Source organism: Rhinoraja longicauda, chromosome 10 (assembly GCF_053455715.1).
Source record: "Rhinoraja longicauda isolate Sanriku21f chromosome 10, sRhiLon1.1, whole genome shotgun sequence".
In the NCBI taxonomy this organism is placed as follows: Eukaryota; Metazoa; Chordata; class Chondrichthyes; order Rajiformes; family Arhynchobatidae; genus Rhinoraja; species Rhinoraja longicauda.
The window spans coordinates 59,826,218-59,844,276 of NC_135962.1; the positions used below are offsets into that span (position 1 = coordinate 59,826,218).

General features: G+C 50.5%; 1 protein-coding gene across 1 annotated transcript; it reads right to left on the reverse strand.

The window, feature by feature from the left end:
• Window positions 1-1,428: 1,428 nt before the first annotated feature.
• On the reverse strand, window positions 1,429-2,472 carry LOC144597536 (B2 bradykinin receptor-like). The gene has a single exon (XM_078407015.1). It carries the CDS (start codon window positions 2,470-2,472, stop codon window positions 1,429-1,431), a length of 1,044 nt encoding a protein of 347 aa, XP_078263141.1.
• Window positions 2,473-18,059: the final 15,587 nt, after the last annotated feature.

Genomic DNA, 18,059 nt, shown 5'->3' on the forward strand with positions numbered 1-18,059 from the left:
TCCAAATTTGAGGAAGGATATTCTTGCTATGGAGGGCGTGCAGCGTAGGTTCACTAGGTTAATTCCCGGAATGGCGGGACTGTCGTATGTTGAAAGGCTGGAGCGATTGGGCTTGTATACACTGGAATTTAGAAGGATGAGGGGGGATCTTATTGAAACATATAAGATAATTAGGGGATTGGACACATTAGAGGCAGATAACATGTTCCCAATGTTGGGGGAGTCCAGAACAAGGGGCCACAGTTTGAGAATAAGGGGTAGGCCATTTAGAACGGAGATGAGGAAGAACTTTTTCAGTCAGAGGGTGGTGAAGGTGTGGAATTCTCTGCCTCAGAAGGCAGTGGAGGCCAGTTCGTTGGATGCTTTCAAGAGAGAGCTGGATAGAGCTCTTAAGGATAGCGGAGTGAGGGGGTATGGGGAGAAGGCAGGAACGGGGTACTGATTGAGAGTGATCAGCCATGATCGCATTGAATGGCGGTGCTGGCTCGAAGGGCTGAATGGCCTACTCCTGCACCTATTGTCTATTGTCTATTGTCTATTGCCTCCACAGCCCTCTGAGGCAATGAGTTCCTCAGATTCACCACCCTCTGACTAAAGATAGTTCCTCATCACCTCATTTCTAAAAGAGCGCCCTTTAATTCTGAGGCTACGACCTCTGGTCCTAGATTCTCCCACTGGTGGAAACACCTTCTCATAGAAACATAGAAAAGAGGTGCAGGAGGAGGCCATTCGGCCCTTCGAGCCAGCACCACCATTCATTGTGATCATGGCTGATCATTCTCAATCAGTAACCCGTGCCTGCCTTCTCCCCATATCCCTTGATTCCACTAGCCCCCAGAGCTCTATCTAACTCTCTTTTAAATTCATCCAGTGAATTGGCCTCCACTGCCCTCTGTGGCAGAGAATTCCACAAATTCACAACTCTCTGGGTGGAAAGTTTGTTTAATGGCCTCCCCTTTATTCTTAGACTGTGTGGCCCTTGGTTCTCTCCACATCCACTCAATAGATAATAGACAATAATAAACTATAGAAAATAAGTGCAGGAGGAGGCCGTTCAGCCCTTCGAGCCAGCACCGCCATTCACTGTGATCATGGCTGATCGTCCACATTCAATAGACAATAGGTGCAGGAGGAGGCCATTCAGCCCTTCGAGTCAGCACCACCATTCACTGTGATCATGGCTGATCGTCCACATTCAATAGACTATAGAAAAAAAAGTGCAGGGGGAGGCCATTCGGCCCTTCGAGCCAGCACCACCATTCAATGTGATCATGGCTGATCATTCTCAATCAGTACCCCGTTCCTGCCTTCTCCCCATACCCCCTGTCTCCGCTATCCTTAAGAGCTCTATCTATTCAGTACCCCGTGCCTGCCTTCTCCCCGTACCCCTTGCCTTCGCTATCATTAGACGTTGGTTGTTGTGTAGGTTCAGTGGCGGGTTCTCTCCAGGGTGGAGATGGGGGTGTTGTGGGTCACGAAGGAGTCCCCGAGGGTGGGCTGTGACTTGTGCCTGGCGACGGACTGGGAGTAGAGCTCCCTGGCTTTGGTGCGGAACTGCCGGCCCACCATGACATAGAGCACAGGGTTGATGCAGCTGTTGGTGCAGCCCAGGAAGGTGGTGACCTGGTTGCCGTTGGCCAGCACATTCACCCAGCCGCACCCCGACAGCACGCCGGCCTTGTAGAGGAGGTCCAGCAGGCGGAGCATCTGGAAGGGCACCCAGCACACCAGGAAGGCCAGGAGGACAGCCAGCACCAGGGTGGCTGCCCGGCTCTCCTTACGCAGCTGCTTGAATGCCCGAGGCCGGCCGTTCCTCAGCGCGCCCAAGATGCGGGAGGTGAAGAAGATGAGGGCCAGGCCAGGGATCAGGAAGACCCCCACCAGCAGCGTCACGTCCATGCTGAGCTTCCAAGCGCTGGAGACGTGGAGCAGGCAGGCGGAGATGTTGAGCGTGGGCACGTGGACTACACGGCGGAACACGAAGGCCGGGCTGCTCATCGCCAGGCTGAAGACCCAGATCAGGCAGCAGTTGATCTTGGCACAGGAGCGGGTCCGGATGCGGCCTGGGTTGAGCACCTTGACCAGAGCCAGGTAGCGGTCCACGCTGACCATCACCAGGAAGTACACGCTGCTCCACAGGTTCATGTAGATGGCCAGGTTGACACAGCGGCACAGCAGCTGGCCGAAGGGCCAGGCGAAGCGCTGGGCAATGTTGACCGCCCAGAAGGGCAGGCAGGTGAGCAGCAGCAGGTCGGCACCAGCCAGGTTGACCAGGTAGATCTCGGGCACCGTGCAGGGGCTCTTGTGCAGGCACATCACCAGCAGCACGAAGATGTTGCCCAGCAGGCCCGACACGCACACCACCATGATGTAGGCGGGCAGCAAGGTGTACAGCCCGGCCCAGAACGCAACCGGCAGGCAGTCGGTGGAGTTGCTGCCATTCACCGCCATGCTCAGATTCACAGACTCCATCCCTCGACGGCAGACGGCACGGAAACCTGAGGGCAAGGAACAGTCACTGAGTCAGAAACATAGACACACGGAGAACAGGTGCAGGAGGAGGCCATTCAGCCCTTCCAGCCAGCACCGCCATTCATTGTGAGTAGACATTCATTCATTGTCAGTCTGAAGAAGGGTCTCGACCCGAAACGTCGCCCATTCCTTCTCTCCTGAGATGCTGCCTGACCTGCTGAGTTGCACCAGCATTTTGTGAATAAATACCTTCGATTTGTACCAGCATCTGCAGTTATTTTCTTATATTCATTGTGAGTAGACTTGATGGGCCAAATGGCCTAATTCTGCTCTTATCACTTATTGAAACATAGAAACATTGAAAAAGAAAATAGGTGCAGGAGGAGGCCATTTGGCCCTTCGAGCCAGCAACGCCATTCATTGTGATCATGGCTGATCCACAATCAGTAACCCGTGCCTGCCTTCTCCCCATATCCCTTGATTCCACTAGCCCCTAGAGCTCTATCTAACTCTCTTTTAAATTCATTCAGTTAATTGGCCTCCACTGCCCTCTGTGTCAGAGAATTCCACAAATTCACAACTCTCTGGGTGAAAACGTTCCTTCTCACCTCAGTTTTAAATGGCCTCCCCTTTATTCTTAGACTGTGTGGCCCCTGGTTCTGGACTCCCCCAACATTGGGAACATTTTTCCTGCATCGAGCTGACATGCACCTTGCATAGAATCATACTGTCATAAAAATCAGAGACACAGAGTCACAGAGACACAGACACACACAGAGCACAAAGTCACAGAGACACAGACAGACACACACAGAGCCATACAGAAACAGTCATAGATTCACAGATCCTTGGTCACAGAGCCATGGTGAGATGGTCACAGAGCCCAACATGTCCATGCTGAGCAGGATGCCCAAATCACACAGGAACTTACATACATACGTTCATCAGTGATAGGAGCAGAATTAGGCCATCGGCCCATCGTCTACTTCGCTATTCCATCATGGCTGATCTATCTCTCCCTCCTAACCCCATTCTCCTGCCTTCACCCCATAACAACAGACAATAGGTGCAGGAGGAGGCCATTCGGCCCTTCGAGCCAGCACCACCATTCAATGTGATCATGGCTGATCATTCTCAATCAGTACCCCGTTCCTGCCTTCTCCCCATACCCCCTGACTCCGCTATCCTTAAGAGCTCTACCCAGCTCTCTCTTGAATGCATTCAGAGAATTGGCCTCCACTGCCTTCTGAGGCAGAGAATTCCACAGATTCACAACTCTGACTGAAAAAGTTTTTCCTCATCTCCGTTCTAAATGGCCTTCCCCTTATTCTTAAACTGTGGCCCCTGGTTCTGGACTCCCCCAACATTGGGAACATGTTTCCTGCCTCTAACGTGTCCAACCCCTTAATAATCTTATATGTTTCGATAAGATCCCCTCTCATCCTTCTAAATTCCACTGTATACAAGCCTAGTCGCTCCAGTCTTTCAACATACGACAGTCCCGCCATTCCAGGAATTAACCTCGTGAACCTACGCTGCACGCCCTCAATAGCAAGAATATCCTTCCTCAAATTTGGAGACCAAACTGCACACAATACTCCAGGTGCGGTCTCACTAGGGCCCTGTACAACTGCATAACAATAGACAATAGGTGCAGGAGGAGACCATTCGGCCCTTCGAGCCAGCACTCAATCAGTACCCCGTTCCTGCCTTCTCCCCATACCCCCTGACTCCGCTATCCTTAAGAGCTCTAGCCAGCTCTCTCTTGATAACCATATAACAACTACAGCACGGAAACAGGCCCGTTCGGCCCTACCAGTCCACGCCGACCACTCTCCCTGACCTAGTCTCATCTACCTGCACTCAGACCATAACCCTCTAATCCCCTCTTATCCATATACCTATCCAATTTACTCTTAAATAATAAAATCGAGCCTGCCTCCACCACTTCCACCGGAAGCCCATTCCATACAGCCACCACCCTCTGAGTAAAGAAGTTACCCCTCATGTTACCCCTAAACTTTTGCCCCTCAATTCTGAAGCTATGTCCCCTTGTTGGAATCTTCCCCACTCTCAAAGGGAAAAGCCTACCCACGTCAACTCTGTCCGTCCCTCTCAAAATTTTTAAAACCTCTATCAAGTCCCCCCTCAACCTTCTACGCTCCAAAGAATAAAGACCCAACCTGCTCAACCTCTCTCTGTAGCTTAAGTGCTGAAACCCAGGCAACATTCTAGTAAATCTCCTCTGTACCCTCTCCATTTTGTCGACATCCTTCCTATAATTTGGCGACCAGAACTGCACACCATACTCCAGATTCGGCCTCACCAATGCCCTGTACAATTTTAACATTACATCCCAACTTCTATACTCGATGCTCTGATTTATAAAGGCAAGCATACCAAACGCCTTCTTCACCACCCTATCCACATGAGATTCCACCTTCAGGGAACAATGCACAGTTATTCCCAGATCCCTCTGTTCCTCTGCATTCCTCAATTCCCTACCATTTACCATGTACGTCCTATTTTGATTTGTCCTACCAAAATGCAGCACCTCACACTTATCAGCATTAAACTCCATCTGCCATCTTTCAGCCCACCCTTCCAAAAGGCCCAAGTCTCTCTGTAGACTTTGAAACTCTACTTCATTATTAACTACACCACCTATCTTAGTATCATCTGCATATTTACTAATCCAATTTGCCACACCATCATCCAGATCATTAATGTAAATGACAAACAACAGTGGACCCAACACAGATCCCTGGGGCACTCCACTAAACACTGGCCTCCAACCTGACATACAATTGTCAACCATTACCCTCTGGTATCTCCCATTCAGCCATTGTTGAATCCATCTTGCAACCTCACTATTAATACCCAACGATTTAACCTTCTTAATCAACCTTCCATGTGGAACCTTGTCAAATGCCTTACTGAAGTCCATATAGACAACATCCACAGCCTTGCCCTTATCAATTTCCCTGGTACCAATCCTGGGTTAGACATAACCCCTGACACCTGTACCAATCAAGAATCTATCTACCTCTGCCTTAAATATATCCACTGACTTAGCCTCCACAGCCTTCTGTTGCAAAGAATTCCACACATTCAACACTGCCTGACTGAAGAATACATAGCAACAAAGCACCCAAGCTCATAAATATCATAAATATGTACAGGCTTAAACATAGAACAGTACAGTGCTGGCACAGGCCCTTCGTCCCACGATGCCCGTGCTGAACATGATGCCAATTTAAACTAACCTCCTCTGCTCTGCCTGCACGTGATCCATATTCCTCCATTCCCTGCATATCCATGTGCTTGTCTGGAAACCTCTCAAACACCATCTGCCTCCACCACCACCCCTGGCAGCGCGTTCCAGCTCCCCACCACCCTCTGTGGAAAGCAAAGTTGTCCCTCACATCTCCTTTACACTTTGCCCCTCTCACCTTAAAGCTGTGCCCCCCAGTCTTTGACATCTCCACCCTTGAGAAAAGATTCTGACTGCCCACCAGAATGCAAAACCACTGCATCTCAGTACGTGTGAGGGAATCGAGGACCACAGGTTCAAGGTGAAGGGGAAAAGATTTAATAGGAATCCGAGGGGTAATTTTTCCACACAGAGGGTGGTGGGTGTATGGAACAAGCTGCCAGAGGAGGTAGTTGAGGCTGGGACTATCCCAACGTTTAAGAAACAGTTGGACAGGTACATGGATAGGACAGGTTTGGAGGGATATGGACCAAACGCAGGCAGGTGGGACTAGGGCAGCTGGGACACGTTGGCCGGTGTGGGCGAGTTGGGCCGAAGGGCCTGTTTCCACACTATGACTATAATTTGGGCGGCACGGTGGCGCAGCGGTAGAGTTGCTGCCTTACAGCGAATGCAGCGCCGGAGACCCGGGTTCCATCCTGACTACGGGCGCTGTCTGTACGGAGTTTGTACGTTCTCCCCGTGACCTGCGTGGGTTTTCTGCGAGATCTTCGGTTTCCTCCCACACTCCAAAGACGTACAGGTTTGTAGGTTAATTGGCTTGGTAAATCTAAAAATTGTCCCTAGTGGGTGTGGGATAGTGTTAATGTGCGGGGATCGTTGGGCGGCGCGGACCCGGTGGGCCGAAGGGCCTGTTTCCGCGCTGTATCTCAAAACTAAAAAAACGAAACTCTATGTGTCCATATTAAAACTAAACCTTAACCCTATCTGTTTGTAAACCTCATTCAGGTCTCCACCTCAACCTCCAGCGTTCCAGAGAAAACATGTCCACTCTCTCCTTATGGTAAATACCATACTAGAGGACACAGGTTTAAGGTTAGAGGGGAGAGATTTAACAGGCACCTCAGGGGCAACGTTTACACTCAGAGGGTAATCCGTATCTGGAATCAGCTGCAAGAGGGAGCTGTAGAAGCCAACACAATTGCTCATTTTAAAGGTATCACAGAGTGCTGGAGTCACTCAGCGGGTCAGGCAGCATCTGTGGAGAGAAGGAACTCATTTGGACAGATATATATGGATAGGTCACAAGTTCATAAGAGGTAGCAGCAGAATTAGGCCATTCGGCCCACCAAGTCTAGACATAGACAATAGGTGCAGGAGGAGCCATTTGACCCGGAGAGAGGGGGGGCAGGGGTGCTCGCTGCATTACATTAATGTAGCACCAAGTCCCATCCCCTTTACACACGGGGTTCAGGCCAGGGGGAGGAAGGGAAAAGATCTGCGCTGCATTAATGTAGCACCCAGTCCCGTCCCTTTGTACACAGAGTTCCGAACTGCGGGGGGGAGGGGAGGTAGGGGAATTCTGCGCTGGATTAATTTAGCACCCAGTCCCGTCCACTTTACTCACAGGGTTCAGGACAGGGGGGAGGGAAAATCTGCGCTGCATTAATTTAACGCCCAGTCCCGTCCCCTTGCACACAGAGTTCCGGGCAGCGGGATAAGAGGGCAGGGGAATTCTGTTCTGCGTTAGGTTATCACCCAGCCCCGTCCTCTTGCACACATCGAGTCGTGCGCTGCATTAATGTAGCAGCCAGCCTCGTCCGCTTGCCCCCATAAAGTTTGTGCAACTTCAACCCCCGAGAGAGCACAAAGCCTTTCCAATAAACTAAAGGACACAGGGTTAAGGTGAGAGGAGTGGGGGGATTTAAGAGGGAGCTCAGGGATTATTGTTTCACTCAGAGGGTGGTCGGTATCAGCAACGAGCTGCCAGAGGAAGCTGCAGAAGAGAAAAATACGGCTACTTCTCGTAAAAGACACTCGGACAGATACATGAGACTGGACAAGCTAGATGCAGGAGAAATGTTCCCAATGTTGGGGGAGTCCAGAACCAGGGGCCACAGTCTAAGAATAAAGGGGAGGCCATTTAAAACTGAGGTGAGAAGAAACTTTTTCACCCAGAGAGTTGTGAATTTGTGGAATTCTCTGCCACAGAGGGCAGTGGAGGTCGATTTAAAAGAGAGTTAGATAGAGCTCTAGGGGCTAGTGGAATCAAGGGATATGGGGAAAAGGCAGGCACGGGTTACTGATTGTGGATGATCAGCCATGATCACAATGAATGGTGGTGCTGGCTCGAAGGGCCGAATGGCCTCCTCCTGCACCTATTGTCTATGTTTTCTATCTGCATAGGAAAGGGTTTGGAGAGAACTGGACCAAATGCAAGCAAACGGGACTCGCCAACTTGGCTCCACTGGCCGACGGAATGTCACCTATCCACGTTCTCCACAGATGCTGCCTGACCCGCTGAGTTACTCCAGCACTCTGGGTCTTGTGCTGACCGGCAGCTGCACTTGTTTGATTCTCACCCTCTCTCTGTGTCGGTGCGACGGTGGATTTTCTCCCCGGTCCTCTCCCTCTCCCTCTCCCTCTCCCGGGTTGTCTCACAAACTGTTCGCTCCTGCTCACACCCGCCTGTGAGTGTGAGACCCAGCTCACCGCCCAGTGTGTCTTTATATCCCTCCCCTATCCCCTCCCCTCCCTCTGCACTCTCCTCCCCTCACCTCACCTCCCCTCCCACCTCTCCTCCCCTCTCCCCCTCCCCTTCCCTAACCTCTCCTCCCCTCACCTCCCCTCCCCTCTCCCCCTCCCCTTCCCTAACCTCTCCTCCCCTCCCCTCTCCCCCTCCCCTCTCCTCCCCTATCCCCTCCCCTCCCTCTGCACTCTCCTCCCCTCACCTCCTCCCCTCTCCCCCTCCCCTTCCCTAACCTCTCCTCCCCTCTCACCCTCCCCTCCCCTCTCCTCCCCCCTCTCCTCCCCTCCCCTCCCCTCCCCTCCCCTCCCCTCCACTCCTCTTCCCTCCCCTCCCCTCCCCCCTCCTCTCCCCTCCTCTTCCCTAACCTCCTCTCCCCTCTCCTCTCCTCCCATCTCCTCCCTCATCCCCTCCCCTCCCCTCTCCCCACCCCTCCCCTGTCCCGGGCGGGCGGGGAGCTAAGCTCTTTCCACATCCACATGTCGCACCCAGGAGCAGCCCCTGTTTGGGGCGGTGGAGGGGAGCGGTGGAGGGGAGCGGTGGAGGGGAGCGGTGGAGGGGAGCGGTGGAGGGGAGCGGTGGAGGGGAGCGGTGGAGGGGAGCGGTGGAGGGGAGCGGTGTCAACGTCTGTCACAGCATCCATCGCCCGGCATCATCGCTCGTCTAAACACCAATTAGACGTGTTTGCCAGGAAGTGGCGGCGAGGATATCAGGCAGCAGTGGAGACCTCGGCCCCACCTGCCATTCACTCAGGACACAACGGAACCATTCCTCCCCCCTCCCATCCCCCCCCCAACCCTCACCCCCCACCACCCCACCACCCCACCACCCCACCACCCCACCCCCATCCATTCAATGTGATCATGGCTGATCATTCCCAATCAGTACCCCGTTCCTGCCTTCTCCCCATACCCCCTGACTCCGCTATCCTTAAGAGCTCTATCTAGCTCTCTCTTGAATGCATTTAGAGAATTGGCCTCCACTGCCCTCCGAGGCAGAGAATCCCACAGATAGGTGGGGCGGTCAGGGTGGTGCAGCGGTAGAGTTGCTGCCTCACAGCGCCAGGGACCCGGGTTCCATCCCGACCACGGGTGCTATCTGTACGGAGTTTGTACGTTCTCCCCGTGGGGTGAAGGGCGTGTTTCCGTGCTGTATCTCCAAACTACTGTGCGGGGATCGCTGGTCGGTGTGGACTCGGTGGGCCGAAGGGCCTGTTTCTACACTGTATCTCGAAAACTAAACTGCACTAAACTAAAAATATGTGCAGGAAATGCAATCAGTACAGGTCTGAGTCTTCCTTCAAAATACCGTGATGTTAACACATCCCCTTACTGTAAGGGAACAGCGTTCGTGCTTCCTCTTTCCACAACGCGGCCTTGAAGTGTTTTCGAGGATGTTACCAAGGACCCTGCCTCCCAGAGCTGATGGGTCCACGGTGTGTCGCCCTTCGTCACCGAGGCTTGCTGTTGCTTCATCAACACCCGCAGTCCGGAAAGCCTCAGTCAGTATCCCCAACGTGGAAGGGCAGCAAGTTTCCGGAAGACTCTGTCGGGAAGAGGTGATGATCTAAGAGCAGCACTTGTAGAAACATAGAGCAGTACAGTAGAGGAAAGGTTGGAAAGACTGGACTTGTATTCACTGGAGTTTAGAAGGATGAGAGGGGATCTTATAGAGAGATGTATAAAATTATAAAAGGACTGGATGCAGGAAAAATGTTCCCAATGTTGGGGGAGTCCAGAACCAGGGGCCACACACAGTCTAAGAATAAAGTGGAGGCCATTTTAAACTGAGGTGAGAAAAGACGTTTTCTCCCAGAGAATTGTGAATTTGTGGAATTCTCTGCCACAGAGGGCAGTGGAGGCCAATTCACTGGATGAATTTAAAAGAGAGTTAGATAGAGCTCTAGGGGCTAGTGGAATCAAGGGATATGGGGAGAAGGCAGGCACGGGTTACTGATCGTGGACCGTGGGACTCGAAGGGCCAAATGGCCTTGTCCTGCACCTATTTTCTATGTATGTTTCTAGTACAGCACAGAAACATGCCATTTGGCCCGCAGTGTCGATGCTGAAGTTGATGCCAGGTCACAGAGTCACAGAGTGATACAGTGTGGAAACAGGCCCTTCGGCCCAACTCGCCCACACCGGCTAACAATGCCCCAGCTACCCTAGTCCCACCTGCCTGCGCTTGGTCCATATCCCTCCAAACCTGTCCTATCCATGTACCTGTCCAACTGTTTCTTAAACGATGGGATAGTCCCAGCCTCAACTACCTCCTCTGGCAGCTTGTTTCATACACCCACCACCCTCTGTGTGAAAAAGTTACCCCACGGATTCCCATTAAATCTTTTCCCCTTCACCTTGAACCTGTGGTCCTCGATTCCCCTACTCTGGGCAAGATACTCTGTGCATCTACCCGATCTATTCCTCTTATGATTTTATACACTCCCGGCCCATAACCCTCTAAATCAATCCTATCCGTGTACCTGTATTAGTTATCTTTTAGTTTTTAGTTTAGTTTAGAGATACAGTGCAGAAACAGGCCCTTCGGCCCACCAAGTCTGTGCTGACCAGCGATCCCCGCACACCAACACTATCCTACACACACTAGGGACTATTTACAATTTTTACAGAAGCCAATTAACCTACAAACCTGGACGTCTTTGGAGTGTGGGAGGAAACCGGAGCACCCGGAGAAAACCCACGCGGTCACAGAGAGAACGTACAAACTCCATACAGACAGCACCTGTAGTCAGGATCGAACCCAGGTCTTTGGTGCTGTGAGGCAGTGACTCGGCCTCTGGGCCACCGTGCTGCCCTGAGGGATAAACGTTTTCACGCAGAGGGCGGTGGGTATATGGAACGAGTTGCAGATAGACACAAAATGCTGCAGTAACTCAGCGGGACAGGCAGCATCTCTGGAGGGAAGGAATGGGTGACGTTTCGGGTCGAGACCCTTCTTCAGAGGAGGTAGTTGAGGCACGTACAAGAACAATGTTTCAAAGACATTTGGACAGGTACACGGATAGGAGAGGTTTAGAGTGATATGGGGCAAACGCAGGCAGGTGGGACTAGTGTAGATGTGGCATCTGGGTTGGCATGGACAACTCGGGCCGAAGGGCCTGTTTCCGTGCTGTGTGACTCTGTGACTCTTCCCAAAAGCAAATAGCGGATGGATTAAAGCTGGATATCCTGTGGATCATCTCTGACAGGGGTTACAATAGACAATAGGTGCAGGAGGAGGCCATTCGGCCCTTCGAGCCAGCACCGCCATTCACTATGATCATAACTGATCATCCACAATCAGTACCCCTTTCCTGCCTTCTCCCCATATCCCTGACTCCGCTATCTAACTCTCTCTTGAAAGCATCCAGAGAATTGGCCTCCACTGCCTTCTGAGATTCCACAGATTCACAACTCTCTGGGTGAAAAAGGTTTTCCCCATCTCTGTTCTAAATGGCCTTCCCCTTATTCTTAAACTGTGGACCCTGGTTCTGGACTCCCCCAACATTGGTAACATGTTTCTTGCCTCTAACGTGTCCAATCCCTTGATAATCTTATACGTTTCGATAAGATCCCCTCTCATCGTTCTGAATTCCAGTGTATACAAGCCCAGTCGCTCCAGTCTTTCAACATACGACAGTCCACTAGTTCTAGACGCCTTAGCAGGAAGCTTTAACACTTAGCCTTTCCTGTTACTGATTGCATGAAACAAAGGGTCCATTATGTAGCAGAGACAGGGTCTTGTTGCAAAACGGCTGGATGTCAACTAGACACCTGTTAGTTTATTTTAGTTTATTGTCACGTGTACTGAGTTAGAGTGAAAAGCTTTTGTTACGTGCTAACCCAGTCATCTGAAAGACTATACATGATTACAATCGACCCATTTAGTTTAGAGATACTGGGTCCACACCGACCAGCGATCCCCGCACATTAACACTATCCTACACCCACTAGGGACAATTTTTACATTTACCCAGCCAATTAACCTACAAACCTACAAACCTGCACGTCTTTGGAGTGTGGAAGGAAACCGAAGATCTCGGAGAAAACCCACGCAGGTCACGGGGAGAACGTACAAACTCCGTACAGACAGCGCCCGTAGTCGGGATGGAACCCGGGTCTCCGGCGCTGCATTCGCTGTAAGGCAGCAACTCTACCGCTGCGCCACCGTGACCGCCGATGCCATATGACTTGCTAACTCTCTCATTTAGAGAAAGGACACGTTAGAGGCAGGAAACATGTTCCCAATGTTGGGGGAGTCCAGAACAAGGGGCCACAGTTTAAGAATAAGGGGGAGGCCATTTAGAACAGAGATGAGGAAAAACTTTTTCAGTCAGAGAGTTGTAAATCTGTGGAATTATCTGCCTCAGAAGGCAGTGGAGGCCAATTCTCTGAATGCATTCAAGAGAGAGCTAGATAGAGCTCTTAAGGATAGCAGAGTCAGGGGGTATGGGGAGAAGGCAGGAACGGGGTACTGATTGAGAATGATCAGCCATGATCACATTGAATGGTGGTGCTGACTCGAAGGGCCAAATGGCCTCCTCCTGCACCTATTGTCTATTGTCTATTGATGGGCCGAATGGTCTAATTCTGCTCCTATCATTTATGACCTTATCTGCAGTTCCTCCCTGGATTCGGGTCTTTCCAAAACGCGGTCGGAATGAAATTTGCCAAGTGCTGGCTGCTCTGCCAATGATGGAGAGGGTGTGTGTGTGTTCCAACTTTCTTCTCTGGCAGTGAGCCACAGACGATGACAACACATCGAGTCTGAATGTCAAAGTTCTGTGCAACATGTTGCAAGATATTCCAGGGATCTGCCTACCTCCGTTTGAGAATCTATGCTATTAGTTGATATAGTTAATTAGAGATATTGATATTTTGTTGTAGTCGAGATGGTTTATTTTGTTGTTTTAGCTAATATAAAATGAATGCTTATTTTCAGTGGAAAGCAGTAAGATGGATGCTTGTGGCAGAAACATTATGCTTGGAAACAGAATGTGTGTGTCCTTTTATGAATGATAGGGAGTAGACAGAGGAGCATTACTCCCTTTGGCTGACAGGTCGTGCAGCTGTGAGATTGCTCGTCAATAGAGATAATTTTCTTTCTCAATAACAACTCCTTATATGGGTGCGTGTGAAAGTAGGAAAAGTTTCGAATCCACTCTAGGTAAATTGATGCATTTCCCCAAAAGCATGTGACTTATATTAATCGTTTTATTTTCTAAGCATGTGACCTGTATTAATGATTTTGTTTTCTCTGTAACCATGGGAATTGTATTAGAATTGTAATTGGTCCTTGATTTTATCTGTTACACCCCTTTTTCCTTTCTGTATAAAAAAGTAAACAATCGTGGAAAAGTTGTTCTTCCCCTCTCCTGAGTTGAGATCTTTTCAGACACTAGTATTGTATCTGGGGATCCCCACGGGAAGAACCCCATGGTGGAATAAATCTGATGTGCTCATCCAGTATCACGTGTGATTATTCAGACTGAAGGTAAAGAACTTGATTTAACACGTTCACGACACACACGAGGTGGGAGCAAGCACACACACTTATAGAACAACTTCAGTGAGACCAAAGATTTGCAAATAGATTGCTTCCGGATGTAAAGTAGACATACGAGCATAACAAATGAATTTTTAGATAGATTACGTCAAAGGTGCGTTAGGAAATTTGGTATGTTGCAACGCAGGCAGGATGCCAAAAGCCATTAATTGCATTTAACTTTGACTGCCTTGCACTCTTTAGACTTTAGACTCTGGTGATACAACGTGAAAATAGGCCCTTCGAGCCACTGAGTCCACGCCAAACAGCAATCACCCCGTACTCCAGCACTATCCTACAGACTCAGGACAATTTACATTTTATTGAAGTCAAATAACCTACAAACCTGTACATTTTTGGAGTGTGGGAGAAAACCGGAGCACCTGAAGAAATCCCACGTGGTCACAGGGAGAATGTACAATCTCCGTACAGGCAGCACCCGTAGTCAGGATCGAACCCGGGTCTCTGGCGCTGTGCGGCAGCTTTTCTGAGGCAGCGTGAAGTGTAGACGGAGTCGATGGTGGGGAGTGTGGTCTGTGTGATGGACTGGGCTACATCGACTACTCTGCAATTCTTTGTGATCTTGAGCCCCACCACATCCACCCTGACCATTTACGAGGATGTTGCCAGGACTAGAGGGTGTGAGCTATAGGGAGAGGCTGGGTCTCTATTCCATGGAGCGCAGGAGGACAAGGGGAGATCTTATAGAGGCGTACAAAATCATGAGAGGAATAGATCGGGTAGACGCACAGCATCTCTTGCCCAGAGTAGGGGAATCGAGGACCAGAGGACTTAGGTTCAAGGTGAAGGGGAAAAGATTTAATCGGAATCCGAGAGGTAACTTTTTCACACAGAGGGTGGTGGGTGCGTGGAACAAGCTGCCAGAGGAGGTAGTTGAGGCTGGGACTATCCCAACGTTTAAGAAACAGTTAAGCAGGTACCTGGAGAGGGCAGGTTTGGAGGGATATGGACCAAGCGCGGGCAGGTGGGACGAGGGTAGCTGGGACATTTGTTGGCCGGTGTGGGCGAAAGGCCTGTTTCCACACTGTATCACTCCAAGAGCCACTACCGCCCCGACGTGCAGCGGCAGCGACTTCGCTCGCCCTGGATGGCGGGGCTGGGGTCGGCCCGTCGTGGACCTTTCACCGTCCGGCGCGGCCTGGAACGTGGCAACTTCAACAGCCTCACCACGGGAGAAGACAGCAGGGGAAGACATTCTGGCCTTCCATCACAGTGAGGAGGTGACTGGAGGAGACTCACTGTGATGGATGTTTCTTTTTTTTGTTTTGTGTTGGTTTATGATTGTGTGTGTTGTTGCTTATTTTTACTGCTCTTATTGTTGGACTGTGGGTAACGGAATTTCGTCCAAAAGACATTTTTTGGATGACAATAAAGGCTATTCTGATTCTGATTCTGATTCTGATTGCTCAATGATCTTCTGATCACCCTGAATCACAGTCCTTCTACATTCTCCCACACTGAGTCCGCTCACTTTCCACAGCCGACGTGCGCTGTTTGCACATTCATTGGGAATTTCTACGTATTTTCCAGTGAGCACAGCGTCATCTCGGCTTCAAGCTTCCAAAGTTTTCTGACACCAAACTCGTCCAAATATGGGGAAGCGAAGACTAAATGTGTGAAAAGCGTTTCTGAGTGGAAAAACAGTGTTAGGGCCAAACAAGGGACGTATAACAGCTGCCAAGACATGAGTTGTGAAGGTTAACACAAAATGCTGGAGTAACTCACAGCACCGGGACTGACAGCATCTCTGGAGAGAAGGAATGGGTGACGTTTCGGGTCGAGACCCTTCTTCAGACTGAGAGTCGGGGGGGGGGGGGGGGAGTGGGGTAAACGAGAGATATAGACGGTGAAGTAGAGAGATATAGGACAAATGAATGAAGGATACGCAAAAACGTAACGATGATAACGAAAACTGGCCATTGTTATCTGTGAGCTAGGTGAAAACGAGTTACAGACAATGAGACTCAACAAGACGGCTTTGAAACTGGTACAACTACTTGGGTGGGGGAGGGATGGAGAGAGAGGGGATGCAGGGGTTACTTGAAGTTAGAGGAATCAATATTCATACCACTGTTCCTCCAGTTTGCGTGTGGCCTCACTCTGACAATGGAGGAGGCCCAGGACAGAAAGGTTAGCGTGGGAGTGGGAGGGGGAGTTTGAAGTGTTTAGCAACTGGGACATCAGATAGGTCCAGGTGGACTGAGCGAAGGCGTTCAGCCAGACGAGTTCTCATTGCTTCACTGTTCCCAGTGCTGAACAAGACAATTTGGCCCATCATGCCTGAGACAGCTCTGTCTAGCCTATAGAGGTTTGGCATGGCTGGTCGCCTACATTACAGCAAGGATGTGGAGGCTTTGGAGAGGGTGTGGAGGAGGTTTACCTGACGGCTGCCTGGATTAAAGGTGATTAGCTACAGGGAAAGTTTGGACAGACTTGCACTATTTTCCTCTAGAATGCTCAGGCTGAGGAGAGACCTAATAGAAGAATATCCGGGAGTGGCGGGACTGTCGTACGAGGAAAGATTGGAAAGACTGGGCTTGTATTCACTGGAGTTTAGAAGGATGAGAGGGGATCTTATAGAGACGTATAAAATTGTAAAAGGACTGGTCAAGCTAGATGCAGGAAAAATGTTCCCAATGTTGGGGGAGTCCAGAACCAGGGGCCACACAGTCTAAGAATAAAGGGAAGGCCATTTAAAACCGAGATGAGAAGGAACTTTTTCACTCAGAGAGTTGTGAATTTGTGGGATTCTCTGCCACAGAGGGCAGTGGAGGCCAATTCACGGGATGAATTTAAAAGAGAGTTAGATAGAGCTCTGGGGGCTAGTGGAATCAAGGGATATGGGGAGAAGGCAGGCACGGGTTACTGATTGTGGATGATCAGCCATGATCACAATGAATGGTGGAGCTGGCTCGAAGGGCCAAAAGGCCTCCTTCTGCACATATTTTCTATGTTTCTATGTTTCAGTATATAATATTACGAGAGACATAGATACGGGAGACAGTCAGAACCTTTTTCCCAGAATGAAATATCAAATAGTAGCAGGCACAGCTTTAAGGTGATAGAGGAGAAATGTAATGGGAACATGAGGGGCAACATTTTCACGCAGAGAATGGTTGGGGTATTAATTGAAGTATACAACACCCACCAGCCACTGCGTAAAATACGTGTACCACGTGTACATGGAGTGTGTGAGTCTGTGTACCACGTGTACATGGAGTGTGTGAGTCTGTGTACCACGTGTACATGGAGTGTGTGAGTCTGTGTACCACGTGTACATGGAGTGTGTGAGTCTGTGTACCACGTGTACATGGAGTGTGTGAGTCTGTGTACCACGTGTACATGGAGTGTGTGAGTCTGTGTACCACGTGTACATGGAGTGTGTGAGTCTGTGTACCACGTGTACATGGAGTGTGTGAGTCTGTGTACCACGTGTACATGGAGTGTGTGAGGTTGCAGCCCCTGTTCCAATATCTAAAGGGGCTGCCCCTTTGCCTTCTGGCTACACTTCACACCCACCACCCTCACCTGTGGACACCCTGTGCGTAGGGGAGAGTGTGGGGGGGCCGAGGATGTCCTGGTTGGGTCGGGTTGCTCCTGGGCCTGGCCAAGATGGCCGTCCACGAGTCACGGCGCCAGGTGGGAGAGGGCTCTGCCCGAGCCGTCTGCCTGCCCCTTTTCCAGGGGGTTACGTCCGTCCATGCCCGGGTGGGGTTAGAGAGGGACCACGCACCGTCCACGGGCACCATGGGGGATTGCCGGGACTGCTGGGCACTGCGGGAGGGGGAGGGGGGAATGTATCCTGGACAAGGAGTGTAAGACAGTTGTATAATAGTTTATTGTTTGTCTTGTATTACGCTGGTGGGCTCTGGTTTGGTTTTATTGTGTCGTAAATATTATTTTAATATTTGAATAAATATTTTTGATTAATTTAAAAAAAACCATCTGTGTAAAATTTTAGGGGCGGTCATGGTGGCGCAGCGGTAGAGTTGCTGCCTTACAGCGAATGCAGCGCCGGAGACCCGGGTTCCATCCCGACTACGGGCGTCGTCTGTACGGAGT